Below are 20,131 nucleotides of genomic sequence, written 5' to 3'. Positions count from 1 at the left end.
AAATCTACATATTTGTTGAAAAGGCGATCTACCCACTGCAAATTCATGATGTGTTTGTTTTAGCAGGCAGGGGTTGACTGGTAAATTGTTCATGGTACTGTATCTGCAAGTCTTAAAGTAGTACTTACGATACAGTACTAGAACTAAGTAGAATATCTCATTGGTTTACGTCTGGAGTGAATAACAGGCAGCATTGTTGTCTAGTGGCTGTAACAGGAAAGTGAAAGACCAATCGTTTTTGCATATGTTATTCTCTAATGTGACTCTCAACACAACTCTGCTGTGCCACAGTTCCATCCATTTGTGTTCTGTACTTCTGTTAGTTATATCTTAGATAAATAGACACCCAAGCACATGGGAAACATGAAGAGTGAACACCAAATTCTCTGTTTTGCCTGGTGCTTTTACCAGACAGAAAGTTTATGTAACAGCTAAGCATGAGACAACAGATCTAGAGGCCTGAGCTCTGTTCACAGTTCTACAGCTCTGTATTTATCGTTTTTTCTAAAGGAAAGAAGTCCTTTTCTAAATGAAAGAAGTCTAAAGGAAAGAAGCCCCTTTCCTTGCAATTCCCATTTAACTCCTAAAAACTGCTAATAACAGTAAGAAATTCAAAAAGTACTCATGTAGACAGAAGATGTGGCTCTCCCCTTGCTTTTTATTCTTGACGCATACAGTAAAGGGGAGATCATATGGAGCATTAATCCTGATGATGCTTTATTAGGTGCTATGCATTGTGGTAGAGTATACAGGGAGTATAGCACATGGTGCAGCTGGGAAGCTTCAATATTGGACTTTATCTTCAACGAAGTGAAATAAATTCCTTAAGTGATGACCCAGTAATATATTTTGGAAAATGAAATAGAAGAACACTTCACTTCAAAGGGAAATGATATGTGAGGAATTTGGAAATAAGACTTGAACTCCTACAGAACACATACAATTCTCCAGTCACTTGCAGTTCTTCCATCTGTGGCCACTTTTTGCAAACTGTATGCCTTATTGTGACAAAGTACATTTAAAAAGAAATAGGAATTTAATAACCCTGAAATAGTAAGCACTCTAGAATTTTGAAGTACCAGAGTTCCTCATCTGTAAAATGGGGAAAACAACAGTTCCCAAAATTGTGCATATGTTTTAAGCGTCAGCTTAATCCTACATTTTAATTTGTCAGATGGGACAGTACCAATCACAACCGTGAAGGCTACATTGAAAGAAACCCCCAAAACTGATGGACAAGGGAAATCTTAACTGCTGCTAGTAAAAAGAGAATTTGGTGTTCTGAATCTTGAATGAAAAAAATCACCTATAGCTACTACATTTACCTGGTCACTGATACAGGTCAGGCTGAATAAAAGGATAACATTTTGCATAGAAAATTGTTTCACTGAACTTTAACTACATTTTTGGAGCTGACAGTTTGACCTATATGACTCACAGAATCATGTGAGTAGGAAATTAGGACGTCAAAGCTTCTTTCCTGTTTGCAGATGGATATTGTTCTCTAACCTATACTAAACTGGGAATGGTACAGAGAAATGCAAATTAATGTTTCCCCTGGACTCCAGTAGTAGCATTTCACCCACAATTTGTTATTACGAGGTTACAATACTAAAAGAGCACTGTTGCAATACTACTGACTCTTCCAAGTAAAGAGAAGTCAGTACTAGTATAAATCCTCCACAAAAGTCTGGATTAACTTTTTAGTTGAAAATTAAGATTGTACTGATTGTCTGGGATGTGGTGCTTCTTTCTGTAAATCAGTTCTAAATCTCAAACTAAGATATATAGAGGATACTCAGGTAGCTATTTCAAGACTAAGCCAAGGATCTGTATCTAATTTTGTGAGAACTCCCTAATGTCCTGGCCACCTCCTGTGATGGTTCATTTCATCTTCCCTTACAAATTCCCCAATTTTCCTTTTTTTTGTGGAAAGATATTTTTTCCATCTCCATCTTAATTGTTGTGCAGCACTGAGCATATAAAACATTTCTGCCAACGATGTGGCCTCATTACAGAAGTAAATTAAATGGTTCCTACTGCTGTTGCAGTATTTGTAAAATAATTTGAATTTGAATTACTTACGTGGTATAAGGACCCTATGTTCTCTTAATAGAGTAGAACCAAAAGCAATAACGTTAAGAAAGCAAGCCTCACTTTTCTTGCAGAATAGCTGTGAATGCATTACAACTCTTTCATAAAGAAGTTCAATGAACTGCATGATTCACAAACCTTACATTTACAAGTATATACATTCTCTCTTAGATTTAGTCCACTCTTGCAAGTTTTACTACTTGAACATTTCAGAATATGACACCTCACTGACTGTGATGCTGATACTTAGAACTGATTGGAACAGCAGATTGTCAGTATATGTTTACTTCTAGTGTTGTAATAGGGAGATTTCCGGATCCCACTGGTAAAACAAAAGATCAATATTCACCACAATTTTTGAACAATATTCTGTTTTGTATAGACAAAACAATACTGACATCATTACTATTAAAAGTTATGCAGTCATCAAACATCAGATTTGGTTAATGATTAAAATTATCATATTGCATGCAATTTATTTTATTGAAAGACCCATCACATAAAACTACATTAAAACCCAGTGAAATAACTGTCTGAAGATCACAGCTTTATAAACATGCAGTTAAATATGCAGTTTCTCTAGAATTATACAGTGCACCAATATATACCAGTGTCATTATTTAGAAGAATAATCCTAAAGTGTAGTTTTACTCTGAAAAGTGACCACATAAATGGGGTGCTTTCCTACTGGAAATATCTGCTCTGTTTATTCAGAAGCACACTAGTTGACGTGCATGCTGAAAACAAAACTTTCCTGCTCTCTGTTCTTGTCAACCATTAAGACAGACAACAGACGAAAGAGTAACAGAGATCTTATCCTTTCACATGCACCATCAATAATACAGTTTATCTTCAATGGCAGTTTGATGCTAAGGTGTGACAGAGGGGCTTAATATGTCCTTCAGTGCCTTTGTAACTGTTGATGATACATGAACCCAGCCTCATTATCAAAAGACTGTGTAAGTTTGCCTAAGCTCTAAGGGAAAAAATGGCAGACTGAGCACATTTGATGCAGAAATCACCAAGGGAAAAAAAAATAAGATCTGTGATGCTACTCTATGTCACAGTAGAGTTACAGATGACCTTCTAAGCTGTGCCTTGATTTTGTTACACTAATGATCTCCTTGTACATTCTCTGTAGATGGCGTGCCTTTGAAGAGGGGGAGTTAGAGAGTGACCGTGGTGGAACTCGGCTGCCCACCCGAGAAAAACCACCACAGATGGCCACCTTTACAGGCTAGACCTAGCAGAACAGAGGTTCTAGTACATGGTAATTTTATAATATTGTGGGGCTCCAGGTTTGTATGTGTGATCCTAGCTCCACTGCATGTTACATGTTCTCCCACTAGAGTCTTTACTCTCCAGTTGGGTTCTATATGAGCCCTGCACATTCTAAGGCAACCCGTGATTGTTTGGCTGTGTTTGGCTTCTGGCTTCCAGATTCACCCTAAGCTCTCAGTGAAGCCCACACCTCTGCATTAGTTTTTGGGAATCACCTGCCAGGGAAGGAGGATGACAGGTTGTCACAGTTATGATCCTAAAGCAAGTTCATGGTTCTAGACTTGCCCACCAGCACCTACGCTCTGCACACCAAGAACTTCATGTTCTGTTGGCTTTGTTGATCTGAAAAATGTGAACAGATTTGTCTTGAGGAGATAGTATGAAAAAGCTGTTGACCTGTTAGGTAGCGTCTTGGAAACCTTGACATTTTTATTAAGGCACATAATCCAAACTAAAAATGGGATGACAGCAAAGAAAGGGAGGTAGAATTATATTACCATGACATTCACAGTGCCTCTTTAGTTTATATTCACTTAATACAGACAGTATGTTTTTAGATTCTAAACCAGATTTCCAGCAAAGAAAAACATTTCACTTATGAACAGTCCTAAGTGTCCTACTATTTCTTTTCAACTCCACTAACATAAAAACATATCTAGCTATATACATTTGGCTCAAAAGTAAAGGCTCATTTATTATTTGAAATAAAGGGACAACTGTCTGAGAATCTGCAATGACACTATTATTAACTTCTTTCCATTAAATCAGTGGCTATAAACCAGTTTCTGAAGTAGGTCCCTCCTCTTGTGAGAAACATTGTTGAACTGAACCTACAGCTCTGGAAACATGAATGGGAAAGTAAAGCACAAGGCATTTTGGGGAGCAAACTGTGTGAGAGCAAGTAAACGGGCTTCATATTTGAAAGGCAGGCAACTAAAAGCATGATCTATCTAGTGCCATTTCAGCCAGGAGTAAATTTTTCCCTTCCAGGGTATAGCTAAATCATTTCTTTAAGTTGCATCATATGTTAGCAACTTAAAAAGTAATAATAATTATAGGGATTTACTATCAGTAAGTGGTACATTTTGAAATGAAATGGCTTTATTACTTACAGCACAGTTATTAAAAATATTTGTGTTCCTATTTTATAAATAGCAGTCAGAGCGGTCTGAGTTAAAACACATCAGAACATTTTCATTTGTTCTGTTCATCAATTTGTATTCTCATATACCACTGTGAATTCTTGTATTTAGTTCATGAACTGTGACAATATGCTTAAAAGTGAAAATCTTCTAACTGTATTTTTAAAAAGGATTGTGTAGGCCCAATTCTTAAGCAAACCAAACCTCAACAGCAACTACATGTCTACTAAAGCCACAGAATTTGCCTGCTATTTAATAAAAAAGTCACCAAAACCACACAGGCAAATAAAAACTAAAGAAAAAAACCATTTTCCTCTACTGAACTAGTACCTTTTCACAGCAGAAAGTAAATTCGCTGTATAGTGCCTGTTAGTTCTTGGAATCACTTGCATATTTTTGTAAGGGAGCTAAGACAACCCCAGCATTCTTGTCTTCACTCTCTGGATTATATAGATTATTTTTTTCTATGTATGCCTGAACTACATCAGGCACTAGGTAACGAATGCTCTGGCCTCTCCGCAGTGCTCTCCTGATCCTGGTGGAGGAAATGTCATTTGTGATCCATTCTTCCACAAGGTGAATATTATTCTTATGTCTCCACAAGATATCAGATTCGTAGATGAATTTCTGAACGTTGCTTCCAGCCCTACTGATGCATACAAGGCCATGATTTTGCACAATTTCAGTGATGTCCTCCAACTTCCACAGGTTGGGGATCCCAAAAGATTCCAGCACGTCACTTCCACAAAGCAGTTTAATCTGTGGGGTACCTTAAAAAGAAAAATAAATGAGAAGCTGGGCTTGGTTTAGGCCACCAGATTTTAGCTAGCTTGATGGGGACATTTAATATCTAGGCCAACTCTTCCCATCTTGGTTAAGATGAAATTAAAATAAAAAAAAGATTCAGAGCATATAGTTTACAATTAGTAGCCTTAACACAGGGTTTCTCTGAAAAAAGGTTATGGAAGCCTTTTCATTCAAGAGGACCAGAAAATATACTCTAATATGCTTATTTAGCTTTGGGGTGAGTCAATCAAAGGATCAAAGTAAAAGAAAATCTAGAGAGGATTTCAGAATAGCTAATTACGAAGGGATACTATAATGGTTTTAAAACTTTATGTGACACTCCATAGAGTTACAGAAGAGGAGCTAGCTTTTGCATGGCAGGGGGTGGAGGGGATTGCATAAAAGGAAAGAAAAAACAAGCAAAAACCACCTATTTATGCTTTGGGATCTAGATGAGTAACCTTTTTCGCTAAAATCATAAACAAGAAGTAGCATAAAAAAATTACTCATCAGCACAATTCCCTTGAAATAGCAACTATTGTTAAGCATTTAATTTGCAAATAGACTTAACTTTTTATATCTGGACTCTGATTTTTTTTTTTAATAGGCTCGTGTCTATTTGGTTCCTGTTTCCTCTTCCGTCCTGGCTTTGTTAAAGGTAAAGCATTCTGCGGACTATTAGTGGGATCAGAAGACAAAAGCTTTTGATGATGGTACCTGCAAAACAGAGGTATTTTAGATATTTTAAAGATGCAAGAGAATATAGGGAAGAGTATTATCTACTAAATAACCTTTCACCACTTCCTCTTGTAGTGTCTTCACAGAAAACCCATCCAAGAACTGATCTGCTGAAAGAAGGGCTTCTGAGAGTTGGCTTATAAGATCGTAAAAGTGCAAAGATTTCAAAGCAACAACTACAAGGTTTGTTTCCTTGTTTTTAAAGAAAAAGAAGAACCTCAGTTAAGTAGCAGTGACTGAAAGAGCGAAAAACATTAAATAAATAAATAAATAAATAAATGCCTTTAGATGATTCTCATGCCAACCTTTAAATACACAAATGGGCAGCCTAACACAAACAAAATCAAATGAGGGAAGCTTGCATAGCTTATGCCCACCCTATTTTAGTCTCTTTTCTTTCCTTGGGAATATCTTTTCAGCACAAAAACTAAATAGAGCCTAAGAAAAAATATACGATCTTAAAAATTGTTCACAGGCACATTTTGTGTACGTTTAGGACTAATATTGCAATCCTTCATTTACAATGTTTATACAAATAGTATTTTTGACTTCACTGAGTTTATTCACATGATTTGGGGTTAGTTTAACTTGTAATAGCTAACACCATTCCTTATTATTCTACAGGTTCTTGAGACTTTTTAGGATTTTGCAGAAGAATACCTTAAAACTTTTACTGTTTCCAACCACTCACTCTGGGTGCTTTCCCAGTCATCAACTTCCACCCAATCTGAGTTTTTAGTAGCTAATTTTGCCATGGTTACTCGGTGATCAGCACTGATCAGACCTTTCTTCTTATATGCGTCACTTACTGGTGAAATTATTCCTTTGATTACTTTGTATTTTCCTGTGGGGAAGAAAAACGCATATCACACAAGAACATGAAAAGTGGCTGAGCAGATGTTATTTCCACAGTACTGTATTTAAACTATTACACACTCATTGTTCACTGCAGTCTCTAAGAACATCAGTGACAGCTCTAATAACTAGCCCAGTGGAAAAGTACGGTATATTTCTGCCACTGTACAAGGACGCACAATTAAATATTCAGTAAGAAACATAAGAAAGATATATCTCTATGACATCTACTCATGCCTTTCTAATTTCAGAAAGAAAAACTATAAAACCAGTGTTTTAGTTTGTTAGAATTAGTAAAAGGCAGCAAATAAGTGAGACTGTATTTAGCCTACAGGAGTCAGTAGGATACATACTCATACTAGCTTCAATACCTAATTAGTTTTCCAAAAATATCTATCACTGTCAAACAGGCATAAACAAAATATTCACCTTAACATATAAGTGTCTGGATAGAGAGCTGTTTTAAATGATATAAATTACCATCCTACCTGTTTCATCAAAATAGTCTTTAGCCAGCTCAAATAGCCTGAGATGCATGTTGGTAATGGGATTAAAGGACCCACAGGCCAGCAGTATTACTTCAGTCTTCTTGTCGGGATCTTCCATAGCCATTCCTCACAGCTACTGAGCCAAGAGGAGAATGTTGGGCCTAGTTACTGCAAGAGAGATTAAAAATAGTTATTTCTACTTATTTGTGCTGCCAATAAGCAGATGATTTCAAGGGCAAATTGATCACCGTATTTTCCTTCCATCAGCATTTGGCCTGTGATCATTCATGTGATACTGCATTATCCAGCTTTTAAGAGATTAAAACCACTGTCTCTAGTTCTTCCTTGTTATTCCTGAATAGAACGCAAGGAGGACGACATATGTAACAGATATGTGAACCTAACTTTGCCTTGTCCATGTATTAGCTTGGCAGTTGCAATTCCTTCCTATACGCAAGAGAAGGAAGCACCTTTAAGAAGTTCCTTAAAAATGGGCAGCTCACCAAAAGAGAGGCCAGTGTACTGCCCACTCTAAAGAAAAGCAGCTTGTGAAAAAAAAACAAACAAACAAGCAAATAAAAACAACCAAAAAAACAACCAAAAAATCAGGAGGAGAGATTATTAAGGTCTCCAACTTCAGGACAAACTTTATTAGAATGTCTTTTTTTTTTTTCAGATGCTAATGCCAATCAACTGCCAAGAGACATGTTTGCAGGGAACTTCCTTACTTCTGGTGCTTATAGAGGGGAACAGAACATTCTCTGAAAGTTCCCAGTGCTGCTGATGTACTTTGCAGTGAATATTTTCAGCAAAATCTACATAATAAACATTATATTGAATTAAATTCTGGAAGAGAGGAGGGTTAACATTTCTTTGTTCAGGATTTATTTACATTTCACATGTTCCTAGTATGCAGAAAGACAGTGCTATGGCCTAAACATGAAAACAACCAATCTACTTGGTTTTGTGGAAAGTGGGTACTGTGTATACCAGTGGAACTAATGATAGAAGAAAAGTGAATTTTAAAAAGTTTAGTGAAAGCTGCAATTAAATACCTTTTTTTCCCCTTTTTAAAAATACAGCAGCACTGTTTCAATTCTGCAACTTGAGTTTCAGAAAGGTGTTTAAGAATTGGGGAAAATAAGGAAATTTCACCACTCGTCTTTTTAATTTCTCCTCCCACTGCATGGATTTTTGCTCCTCAGTGCTTCATGAGAACATTCTGGCTTGCCAAGATGGTTTCTCCTAGGCTGGCCCTGAACAAGCACATGAAAACTGGAATATATTATGGGCCATTCTCCTGCTTGTTACTGTTTGTGAGATGTCTGAGGCATTTGTGTTGAGCACTGAATAGTCTGCCATTATTTCTACAGCACAATCTGCCTGGAAAAATCCCACAAGGTCAGCCTCACGATCAGTCTTCTTTGCAAAGAAACAGCAATGCTCGGTGCCGCCACAGTGGTGATATATCTCATCACAGCTGAATCTTCTAACAGCTCCTACCTACTAACATCAAATAGCCCTTGAATAAAAGGAAATCCTGCAAGGCATCTTATGAGGTACATTTTGCAAGTTTTGGTACTTTTCTGTGCTTTTGAGTTTCACAAACTTTTAAAATATTCTTTATTATTGCAGAGTAGTTCAGCATTTGAAGGGTTTGGTGTTACTTGGAATGCAGTCTTCACAGGGACATCAGCTAGAAGAGTTACTATGGGAACAGGCAAGGAAAGGAGTTGGACTTGCCTTTGTAATGCATAAAGCCCCACTTGCTAAAGAAAGTGACTCATACTGCAAATTGGAAAAGGATTGATTTTCTGCTTTAAAAAAAAAAAGTAAGGGAAAAAAAAGGAAGATTTTAAGGTGAAAATGTATAGTGCCTTCTCTGGAGTTAGTCAAACGTCCTTGTTCATCCTTTTTTGCACTCTTTAGAAACAGGCAGGTATTGCATCATAAAATCACCTTGTAGCACTGCATATCTGCATAGAAATTAAGAACGTAACAGTATGCCCATACCCTCAGCCTCCCAATCTGCGTTGACATCCTCTGTCTAGGACCATTTGCATAGAAAACAGCTACATGGCTGATGTGGAGAACAGCGCAGATGACAAGAGGTATTGTGATTACTGACGCTATTTTGTCATGGTTATACACAGCATAGTACCTACAGAGCTGGGACCTGCTCTGTACGAAATGACCTTCATACAGCTCTAACTCTTTGGTATGAGCTATGTGCACAGTCAGTTAAGTGTGGTTTGTTTCACAACACTGCAAACAGCCACATCCGTTATTGTTCCCTTATATCAAGTACTAAATAAAATGTTAGTAAAATCTCTCTGTAGAGACTTTAAAAGTAACAAGGTAAGGCTGTGCTCAGTCAATGTTTCTGTAAGCACTGGATGCCGTGGATCATTTTCACTTTTTCATAAGGAAAAAAATGTGCAATGTAATGTATATGATCCTTTACATGTATGTTTACATAAAATCTCAGCATGCTTATACGTGATTTCATGTAGTGTGCACCACTTGCAGCCCTGACACTCGACATGTATTAGCACAAACCCCATCAAGATGTGCCTACAGCAGATTTTGGCAGTCCTGAAAACCAAGCTGTTCGCTTCCATGGGTGCGCAGGCAGCGTGGTGAGTCCGCCTTGGCCTACCACCTTTACATTTCCGAGGCAAACACTCATTTATTAAGAACAGCCGAAGAAATAGAAAGATTCAGACGTATCACACTGTCAGCGTGCGGAAGGAAGCTCCTGCTGGCAGCTGCCCCGCGCTGGGCCCGCCGCTGCCCGGCCCGTTTCAGCAGCCACCCCCTCCACGAGAGCCCGGCCCCCCCTGCCCGGCCCCCCCGGGTCCCCTCGGTCCCTCCCCGGCCCCCCGGAACCCCCGTCTCTTACCGCCCGGGGCCTCCCGGCGCCCAGAGCCGCAGCGGGCGGCGCCATCGCAGTGGCCCCGGCGATCCGGAAGCGGCCCCGCGGCGCCCCGCTCCCGGCCTGCCCCAGGTGAGGCGGCGACACGGGGCCGGGCGGCGGGAGGGCACCGGGGGGATCCGTGTGGGGCTCGGGCCCCTCTCCGCGCTCCCGGCCCTGCCTGCGGGCAGCCCTGCGGCCCCCCTCCCTGCCCTGCGGAGCCGCAGGCCGGGCGGTGCCGGCCTTGCTTCTCTTCCCCGTCTCCTCCCTCAGCCCTTCGCGTTTACCGCTCGTCTCCCGCCGTGGCCGCGGGAGGGTCGTGTCTCCTCCCCGGGTGACTTCCAGAGCCGGGGCGAGCCGGTGGCATTCGTGCAAGTGCTGGGAGCCGGCTGCTCAGTACCGGGGGAGCCGGCGTGTCGCCCGGGTGCAGCCTTCGGATCGTTGCGCTGAGGCCACTTGGCCTATTTAATATCCAAAGAAGTGCGGATTTTCTCTAGAACGTTCTAGTTTTCTACGGCTAATGGTTTCAACTGGGGTGTTTACGTGCTTCAAACTCCTAAATTCGGGTTGTTGTCTCTTAAGTAGTTTCCCAAGGGGCAGTTGTAGAGAAGGCGAAGAATAAAAATTGAGGAGTTTTAGGATGCAAGGAGATGGCCTCAAGATGTGCCAGAGGAGGATTAGGTGGGATATCAGGAAGAATTTCTTCACGGGAAGGGTGGTTAGGCGCTGAAACAGGCTGCCCAGGGAAGTGGCAGTCGCCATCCCTGGAGGTATTAAAGAGACATGGACTTAGGGATGTGGTTTCCTGGTGGACTTGATAATGTTGATGGTTGGGCTTGATGACCTTAAGGGTCATTTCCAACCTAAAGAATTCTATAAGAGCCTGCTGTTTCATATAAAGAGGCCTGAAGTCATTAGTAATTGATGCTAGGTTTTGGAGTCATTTCTATGTGATATAGCTGTTTGAGTTACTATCTTGGTGTATGATTTCATGCTAGAAAAAGAATGGTCCTGTAGACCCAGCCTAATATTCCAGTATTTCTGTTGCTGGGATCTCGAAGTGCTTTTATTAGACATTCCGTCATCAATATGTTGGTCAATTGGATCACTTTAAAATATGTTCTAAGGTGTTGATACGTAACAGTAACACGTTCTTTCTCCTAGGAGTGTTATGTAACAACTTCAGATTTTCTTATGAAAACTGAAAATGGCTTCAAGAGGAACAACAGAGACCACTAAACTAAAACAGAACTTGGAAGAGCAGTTGGATAGGCTAATGCAGCAGCTTCAAGATCTGGAGGAATGCAGGTAATAGAAGTAGATGCTTTCCTCTTAAATGGGAATATTTTTCCTAAGTGGTTGGCAGAAGGGAACTGTACCTTTCAAAAGTCTTGTGTTTTTTTGTTTTTGCTTTGTGTTTTGATGTGTCTTTATTTTTTAAAAACTATGATAGGGTGTTAGTATTAGGTAGTAAAAGTGATGTGGAAAAAAACATTTTTTATTAAGGTCATTCTATTGTCTTGAGGAAAATGAGGGCAAAAATACTCATTACTATTTTCTCTGAAATTTTATATTTCAGTGGGACTTGTTAACTTGCAGTAGCTGTTCACAGAATTCTCAGTTTTCATATATGCTTTTTTAATAGCAGTTATTTGCTTTTGTGTGCTTTTATTTTGCTTTGTCTTATAATTACAGATTTGGTTGTGTATTTTTTTCCGTGGTTTATTTAACATCTTCATGTGATACTCCTGACTCTTTCGGTCTTTGTAGGCTAGTAAAATTTGAAATAGATGGAATTGCCAAGGAATTTTTTTTTCCATCTCATTAGTGGTACTTAAGCATCCTGTCTGGTTTTAGATGCTTTCTCTGGCTATAATTCTAACTAGCCTAAGCGATACATATTTAGTGTATTTTCAAGAACAGTTCTGTGTGTCATTCTTCGAGTTTACCAAGGCTTAAACAGCAGGATTAAGGGCTGACGTTTTTTTTTTCCCTGAATTGCTTGATGGTTTTGGGGTGAAGAGGTGGGCTTTTCAGATAATTTGATCCATCTTACCTTTAAGTAAGGCAATCTCACAGCATTTTTTTGTTGAGATCCCAAATAAATTTTTAAATGTTGCACCATGTGTTTAGTACCTTGTAGTTGTCAGTGTCTTTTTAATGCAAGTGAATTTGTACAAGCAACACAACTGCATGGACAACTATGAAGAGGTGCAAAAACAAGAAGCAAACTCATATTCATGAGCCAAATAACAGCTAAGAGGCCTAGAAGCAGAATAACGTGAAGTGATGTGAATATTTTTATTGCTATTTGAGGATATGTGCTTCATGATACACCCTGATGTCCTTTTTTTCCATATTACATCTCAGCTTTAATCCTGTGATTTAATACGTTTTGTTGGCTCTTCTTTAGAGAGGAACTAGATGCAGATGAGTATGAAGAAACAAAGAAAGAAACTCTAGAACAGCTGAGTGAGATCAATGACTCACTGAAGAAGATTATGTCTGGAGATATGACTTTGGTGGATGAGCTCAGCGGCATGCAACTGGTAAAGATGATTCTTACTCAGATCTGTCTGACTGATGTGTTATTAAAAGTAGGTTGTATTCTGCTTGGACTCAGCGAAACAGGAAATAGATCTAAGTGGTCTATTATAATATCTATACAGGGGCACGTGAAACCTGCATCTCTGCACTGAATGTTTTTATTATTTAATGTATGTGTACATATTAAAAACTTGGTTAGGTCTCTTCATTTTACAACAGGAGGGGAAAAACAGTATCAGTGATAACACTGTAGAAGAAAAAATGTGGGAAACTGCAGGGCCTGAATATTAGAAAAAGTTACTAAATAATTTAAAAGGTGTGAGAGACAATCCAGGACAATATATGGTGAGAAACGAAGTTCTTGCCTATTTGTTAAGAAGGGTAAAGATAGCATTTCATATGCTCGTATCACAGGTTTGTATTTCAGAGAGTCATCCCAGTCCAAATGAAAAGACCAATGGTGACTGTAAATTCAAGTTCTTCTGGTGTATTGATCTTATTTTATGTCAACTTCTAAACTTTTGATCCATTTTCTGTCTTTTCAAGTGTTTAATGAAAGCATGGTTTGTTCCTTCTGAGCCCTATGTTTTGAGTTCTGTTTCCAGAGAAATGATGATTTGTCGAAAAATAACTGTGGTGAGATTTAATATAATAGCTCTGATATTCTGTAGAGTATTTTGAATAGCAACAGGAGATTGACCTCATCAATTACATTCTGCTTACTCTTAGAAGAACTGTAATTGTCAGTGCGGGCATAAAAACTGCTTAAGATAGCACAGCACATTCACTTGTGTCCTGATAATATCAGGAAGATGTTGGAAATTTAATTAAGACCTGGACTCTAATTAAAAGTTCCACATCTTTTTCTCAGAATAATTGCACCAATTAGTGGATTTTTCAAGCCCTGCGTAAATGTTGGATATTTTTTTCATCTAAGTTCTGTGGTTATGCAAACAAAGAAAAGCTCTCTTATCAAATGATGCAGAGGATACTAATGATGCTTTCCAGCCTTCATTAATCTTGTCATGCAGCTATAGTTTATGATTGCTATTAGTTCTGGTCATTCTTGTTCTTTTCCTTGCAGGCAATACAAGCAGCCATCAGCCAAGCATTTAAAACTCCAGAAGTAATTAGAATGTTTGCAAAGAAACAACCAAGGCAATTGAGGACAAGGTTGGCAGAGGTGAAGGTTTCTGTTTTACTTTAAGAACAGTTTATTAGAACTAGACTTATTTAAATTTGTAATGATTGCAAGGAGAGTACCAAGTGTGTTAGGAAACTTGGTGATGGCATCACGAGGAGATAAAGAAGTTATCTTTCAGTTTGTCCAGTTTCGAATGTTCATTGTGGTAATGGGGACAACAATGTATATGAGTTGTTCTCTATCTTGCTGTTTCAAAACAAAAATGTGGTTAACAAAAAGTGAGCTGAGTATAATTGCAGATGGAAGATGTGAAGAGTTTGAATCTAGAATTGTGTTGGGGGCATTTGAGTGCGTTCGTGTTTCAGATTATGACTGAACTTGAGATTTAGATTAAGTGAAATGTGATTCCCTTGTGTATCAGTGATGTGTGAATCCATAATTTTGGATTAGAAGAGTTTCAAGTCTTTTATTAGAAGAATTTCAAGATCAGAGACATTGAGAATGCTAATGTCAGGTGCAGAGTATCTGGAGAATGTCAGAAAAAATGTGCAGCCGTCTTTTAAAGTATAGTTAGGTCTGTCCCTTACTTCCATGGGTACCGTGCTTACTGATGGTATGTTTAGGCTGTTGCAGTGGTCATGCTGTTTTATTGAGTGAAACTACTGGGATGTTTATATGATTTGACTTTTTATTTCTTGGTATACAGATGGACAGAGACTTAATGGTTGGGAAATTGGGACGAGACCTATACACGCAACAGAAAGTTGAAATCCTGACTGCCCTCAGAAAGCTTGGTGAGAAGGTAAAGTGTTAGTATGAAAGCTAGTTGATGAATAGACTTTTTTATCTATATAATGAAGACAAATCTGATATATTAAAATAAGAAATTACAACTTTTTTTTAATGAACAAATCCTAAAATGTAGCTTGCTTTCATAGCAAACGTCTTGAAGCACTCACTACTAAACATGCCAAATAATATTGTACATTTATATAAGACTATTACTGTCTTTGTTGGGCCATAGGAGTGAATCACGTAGAAGCTCATACAAGATGATGATACGAAAGCTGCAATACGAGTCTTTTACTAGCTAACTACCGCCTATCCACCTAGCAGGGACTGTCAAAGACTTTTGACACACATCGAGCTTCAACTCAGTTCTGTATTGTTGATAATATCTCTTCCTTGGTGTGAGATATATACATTTGAGAGGTAGATGTTAAACGTTTTATTTCCCCAATAATCGCATCAGTGTGCAGAACAATCCTGTTGTTTTTTTTTTTTTTTGTGTGTGTGTGTGTGGTGTGTTTTTTACCGCTAGAGGGAGGAAGAGAAGTTATTTCTTTTTGTTGAAGGTGTATGAAGAAAATGAGTTGCTGTGTATCTCTGTAGTTAAACTTTCCTAGTAAATGAGAGAATGTGATAGAAAATATCAAGTGTGGTACTAAAGGGAGGTACGTTCCAGGTAGGTGATACTAGCAAGTGCTTTCCGTCAGAATATTGTTCTTGTTAGACTGTCAAAGGAAAAAAATGTTTTGGAAACATTTAATTAAGATTCGCATCTAATTAAGATTGTGAACTGAATGTGTGAAGTTACCTAGACCTGGCGTGAGTTCCTTGGGTCACCTCAGACAAGCCACTATGTTACGCTTTGACAGCCTCTTTATCTTTTAAAATGATCAGTAACCTACTTCACAGAGGACTTCCCAGGATAGCGGTTTCACATCTATTCTGAATGTGACAAATGTTGGTAAATATTACGTGCTTGTCTGCACTGTACTGCAAAATGTTAGGTAGTTCGATGCTTGCTTATGAAATACAGCAAAGGCAGGTAACTAGTAGTTTTTCCCCTACATCTGTCATAATTCTCAATGTTTGTACCTGATGTTCTATTGTAGCCTGTACTTTTAATTGTTAAATTGACACAATTGCTGTGGGTAGTTTGACACATTTAATTCTTCATCACTTTAATAAGGATGTATATCTGAGGTACTTAAATGAGTGAATTTTAACTTAGATATCTGAACCTTTCAAATGTAGGTTATTGCTTCGTTATTGTAAATATTTTATGGGCATCTGTCACCAAGCCATCAGAACACAAACATAAAAGCAAAATCTACATGTGTAAATGTCACTGATGGTTCACAGCACTTTAAAGGAAGAGACGGTTTTCTAGGTCACTGACTCTTAGTGTGGTCAAAGCTGGCTGTGGCTCTGTTTTGGCTTTTGTCAGTAGATGATAGGAGGTGAGCTGAGAGCTTAGCTCATTAGTGTATGGACCGCATGACAAAAAAAGTGGTTTGCATCCTTTGGCTAGTTTTGGTACAGAGATGCAGGGTGACCATTTCATCAAAAATTATCACTGGAGGGCTTGAAAACTTAGTGGTGCATACACTGTCCTTTCTGGACTGACAGAGGATATTGAGGAAGGTAATTCAGTGCAGGGCAGTAGCTTGCGTTTTTACTTTGGCTTTTAGTATTAGATAAAACTGCAAATTGATAATCCCTGTAAGCTGTCATATTTCATGATATAGATGATGGGAGTATGGTGGGGATATGCATAGTTAAGGTATCAAGTTCAGTTCGGCCTTTTTTGATTAAGCTGACACCTGATGAGGAGACCTTCTTGTCAGCAAACGCTGGTGCAGCCCTGAGCCAGTTTGAGAAAGTCTCCACTGACCTTGGTAAGTTTTCATTCTCATAAATTCCAATTTCTTTGCCTCTTCAAACAGTGATAAATAGAAATACCTGTGATTCTCTATGAAACAGAAAATACAAGCAAAAAATTCATGCCATTAAATTCTGACATGCGTTTTTCGATTTTATTAACAATGAAACTCTGATACACTGTCCATGAGGGAAAAGAAATGCAGCAAATAAACTCAGTGCCAAAAAGCCACAAAAAGGCAAGTGTTCCACATAATGCTGAAGCCTTGAATGCCCTGTCTCAAGTAGACATATCACTTGTACAGTTAAACAATACTTTTTTGCATTAATGACTCCTCAGGAGAGCCTTTTCCTCTGCTTGATGCAGAGAACCCTGCAATTACTGGCACACTATCAAAATAGAGCTTTAAAGCACTCTTCTTGCCATGATTGTTGTAATTCTAATCATGTTGACAAGACCAAAAGTTCATGTATAATATGCATTAAATAAGCATGACACTTCATTCTATTTTTACTGTTAGAATTGTGATGAAAGAGCTATGAATGGCAGGAATGTGCCAGACTATGTCAGGGTACAGATGAACTAGTTCTGTGACCGAACTCTCAGTACTCCTCTTTCTGAGTGCAGGCAAGGTGGGAACCCTGTTGATCAAAATGGTGCTTCATTAGCAGCTCTCTACATAGTTAGCTTTGGAGCTGTCCAATCCAGTATATCTCTGCTTTTTCTTTTTATGAGCTCAAGTGTTCTACTTTTCAAAATGCAGGTTTGATTTCTTTTGATTTCAAATGTTTTGCTTGATTTATATTGTATGTAAGGAAATTCTCTAAAATACAATTTCTACTAATACTGAAAATATTTTTCCTTTCACAGGATCAGGAGACAAAGTTTTTGCTCTAGCAAGTTTTGAAGTAGAAAAGGCAAAACAATGAAGAGGTGTGTGAGGCTCGAGTATCTCCAGTTGTCAGCAGCATTGGACTTCTGTCATTGTAATTGTTTTTTCTATTTTTAAGATGTTGCAAAAAAAAAGGGGCAAAACCTATCAACAAACCCTAAATCTCCTGGGTTCTTGAACAGAAGATATGAAGTAAAAAACCTTAAAGTGCACTTGGTAACATTGGTGTCTGTGTACCTCTCAGTAACGTAAGTTCTGAGGCTAAACACTAAGTGGTACTCTAAAAACAAAACCTTGTTATGACTGTCTTTGAAAAGAATCGGCTATTTTCAACTCTTCTGAATGTGTATTTCTCTAACTATTAAATACGTTTTTTTTGCATGTGGTTGTACCAAGCAGATCTTTTTTCAGGAACAGTCCTAATGAATGAGTTATTTTTTGGGTGATTATTTAAGTTGCTCTCGAGTCGTCTTAATTTTTGTCTGGGCCCCCTGCTAAGTATTTTATACTAGGAATGCATTGCATCTTTTAAAAACTGACATAGCTTATTTGAAGTACCATCTTTCTACAAACTGTTTGCAGAAGACCCAAAATGAGACTGTATGCTGATCGTTGGCCCTTGTCTGCTTGTTTACTGTGCACATGAATGAGTGTCATTGTGTCCCAGCTTTGATTGACAAACAATGGAAGCCCTGTAGAGAGACTTCTGGAGAAATTTAACCTTCTGTGTTGAAATGACAGGGCATTGCAAGGAAATGGCAATGAGAAGCCCTTTCTGTGACCTCTTATTTGAGCTCTCGGTGTATAACTGCATGCTACCATTATTTCCCAGGATTTCTGAGATAGCATGGAATAACTTTAAAGTAGAAACAAATTAAAAAAAAAAAAGGGTGGGGGGAAGCTCTCGTTAGATGATTGATGCAACTGTAGCTGTCTAATTATCAGGTGGTGGTGCTGAGCAGAGAAGAAGGTCAGTGCTTCCACAAGGAAGTTAGAATCCTGAATAGTTTCAGATTATAGGATGATTTAAAATCTTGTATTGTTGAATTTTTAGCTCTGATTGAGGAGAAACTACTTGGGACTCTAGATCTGTGTTTAACACTGATAAATTATTTTTTATATTTCTTTGTAAAATCAATATTAGGGATCTTGTTCTTCCAGAACTGGCAGCTTCATGTTTTAATTCAGCACTATTTCTCCTTATTTTATCACTAGCTGAAGAAAAAGGATATGAATAGAATACAAAAACCTCTGTGATCGTCTTAGCTGTTAACAATTGCATCTTTTACGTCTTAACAGAAAGAGGAGAAAAGTTTGGCTTTTTTATGAGTGTTGCTTCTGAAACTAGAAGCAGTAAATCATAATATTTTTTTTACACAGTGTAGCTGCATGTAGACATATCTGTTCAGCTTTCTGTTTCTGGCCCATTCAAAAATAAGCAATTCAAAAAGAATTCAAATATTGGATAGTTTTTGGTCATTTGGACTAGATGTTGTAACAGGGAGTTAGCACCTCCTTTCTTTGGAGAACTTCAAAAGTGGAGAAAGCACGTGAAGCATCATTGGCAAAGGGAGCATTTGGCTGCAAGAGAATCGACGTGCTGTTAATACAATACTGGGAGGGGGGCAGAGCACTGGGGCAGGTTTCCCATAGAGGTTGTGGAGTCTCCTTCTCTGGAGATATTCAAAACCCGCCTGGTTGCCATCCTGCGCAACCTGCTCTAGGTGATCCTGCTCGGCAGGGGGGTTGGACTGGATGATCTTCAGATGTCCGTTGCAACCCTCTCCATTCTGTGATATGGCACCTGTCAGAGAATGTGTAACTAGCCAGTTGCAGACAGACAATTCCCCTTCCTGTAAGATGGGGCAGAAATGTGTCAAGAGACGAAAGCTACCACTTTGCTGCTTATACTCCACATATGATGTTTTTTTCCCAAGTGATAAATTTGTATTTCCTTAAACAAGAGCAAAGTACATAAGCAAATAACCAAAGGCCACGCTGTTTATTCTAACTTGCCAGAAAATAATATTAAAAAGAGGACATTTTTGTATTGCAAAGCTGATAGGACAACAACATTGGTGATAGTCAAAAAATAGGCAGTGTGCCTATTTAAATTTTAAGCATGTTTCTGAAATTGTGGCTCTTCATTCAGAGGTTTTGTCTGTCATGGTAAAAGCAACCTCCTAAAAACATGATTTTAAGTTTTGAGTTTCTGTGAACCCATTAGGAACCTTGACAAGCTAAACGTTTTACTGAATTGTTGTTGAATTAAATTTATCTTTTTCCCGCTGCTCTGTAAAATGTAGTAACTCCTGTCACAGTAACTTTGTTGCTAGAAAGAAAAGAATGGCAATAACACTGGGAAGAACTCCTAGGGAAAAAATTATATAGATTCCATCTTGCTAGTGCTTTGGGTTATAAAAAAAATAAGAAATTCAGGTACCAAAAGTAAGGATGCTACCACATTCTTTTAGAATTGGTAATGGTTTAGAAACCAACTTTTAAATCCAAATGTTGAGTGGATTCAGTACCAGCTCTTGATGGCATGGCTGTTTTTGGCAACAGTGGAGTTGTCAGCATTG

The 20,131-nt window shown here is 38.4% G+C and overlaps 2 protein-coding genes across 5 annotated transcripts; one reads left to right on the top strand and one right to left on the bottom strand.

The window, feature by feature from the left end:
• Nucleotides 1-2,558: 2,558 nt before the first annotated feature.
• Nucleotides 2,559-10,738, bottom strand: NMNAT1 (nicotinamide nucleotide adenylyltransferase 1). 2 transcript variants are annotated; one of them, XM_035557594.2, is made up of 5 exons: nt 10,586-10,738; nt 7,385-7,552; nt 6,702-6,885; nt 5,875-6,020; nt 2,559-5,287 (listed from the first exon to the last, which is right to left on the bottom strand). In XM_035557594.2, the coding sequence occupies exons 2-5, from the start codon at nt 7,506-7,508 to the stop codon at nt 4,887-4,889; spliced, it is 855 nt and encodes a 284-aa protein (XP_035413487.1). In that variant the 5' UTR covers nt 7,509-7,552; nt 10,586-10,738; the 3' UTR covers nt 2,559-4,886. The 2 variants fall into 2 exon arrangements, with proteins under 2 accessions (XP_035413487.1, XP_035413485.1); XM_035557592.2 differs by lacking the exon at nt 10,586-10,738 and adding an exon at nt 10,287-10,421.
• LZIC (leucine zipper and CTNNBIP1 domain containing) lies at nt 10,253-17,930 on the top strand. Of its 3 annotated transcripts, none has more exons than XM_035557596.2 (7): nt 10,253-10,391; nt 11,463-11,606; nt 12,712-12,847; nt 13,930-14,028; nt 14,696-14,791; nt 16,592-16,673; nt 17,528-17,930. In XM_035557596.2, the coding sequence occupies exons 2-7, from the start codon at nt 11,506-11,508 to the stop codon at nt 17,584-17,586; spliced, it is 573 nt and encodes a 190-aa protein (XP_035413489.1). In that variant the 5' UTR covers nt 10,253-10,391; nt 11,463-11,505; the 3' UTR covers nt 17,587-17,930. The 3 variants fall into 3 exon arrangements, with proteins under 3 accessions (XP_035413489.1, XP_035413488.1, XP_035413490.1); XM_035557595.2 differs by lacking the exon at nt 10,253-10,391 and adding an exon at nt 10,629-10,778; XM_035557597.2 differs by lacking the exon at nt 10,253-10,391 and adding an exon at nt 10,830-10,979.
• The last annotated feature ends 2,201 nt before the right edge of the window (nt 17,931-20,131 follow it).

The sequence above is a fragment of the Cygnus atratus genome, chromosome 21 (genome assembly GCF_013377495.2).
Source record: "Cygnus atratus isolate AKBS03 ecotype Queensland, Australia chromosome 21, CAtr_DNAZoo_HiC_assembly, whole genome shotgun sequence".
Classification (NCBI taxonomy): Eukaryota; Metazoa; Chordata; class Aves; order Anseriformes; family Anatidae; genus Cygnus; species Cygnus atratus.
The sequence above is the reverse complement of the archived record's forward strand: the minus strand, read 5'-3'. Positions and strand labels throughout refer to the sequence as shown.

Bases quoted from the DNA above. Each gene is read 5' to 3' on its own strand.
- NMNAT1 (XM_035557594.2), bottom strand. From the start codon at position 7,508: ATGGCTATGGAAGATCCCGACAAGAAGACTGAAGTAATACTGCTGGCC. The intron at 6,886-7,384 runs GTAGGATGGTAA...TCTTCCCCACAG, and splicing joins AGACTATTTTGATGAAACAG to GAAAATACAAAGTAATCAAA. The intron at 5,288-5,874 runs GTTAAGTCTATT...TTTCTTTTTAAG, and splicing joins TCAGAGTCCAGATATAAAAA to GTACCCCACAGATTAAACTG.
- LZIC (XM_035557596.2), top strand. From the start codon at position 11,506: ATGGCTTCAAGAGGAACAACAGAGACCACTAAACTAAAACAGAACTTG. The intron at 14,029-14,695 runs GTGAAGGTTTCT...CTTGGTATACAG, and splicing joins TGAGGACAAGGTTGGCAGAG to ATGGACAGAGACTTAATGGT. The intron at 16,674-17,527 runs GTAAGTTTTCAT...TTCCTTTCACAG, and splicing joins GAAAGTCTCCACTGACCTTG to GATCAGGAGACAAAGTTTTT.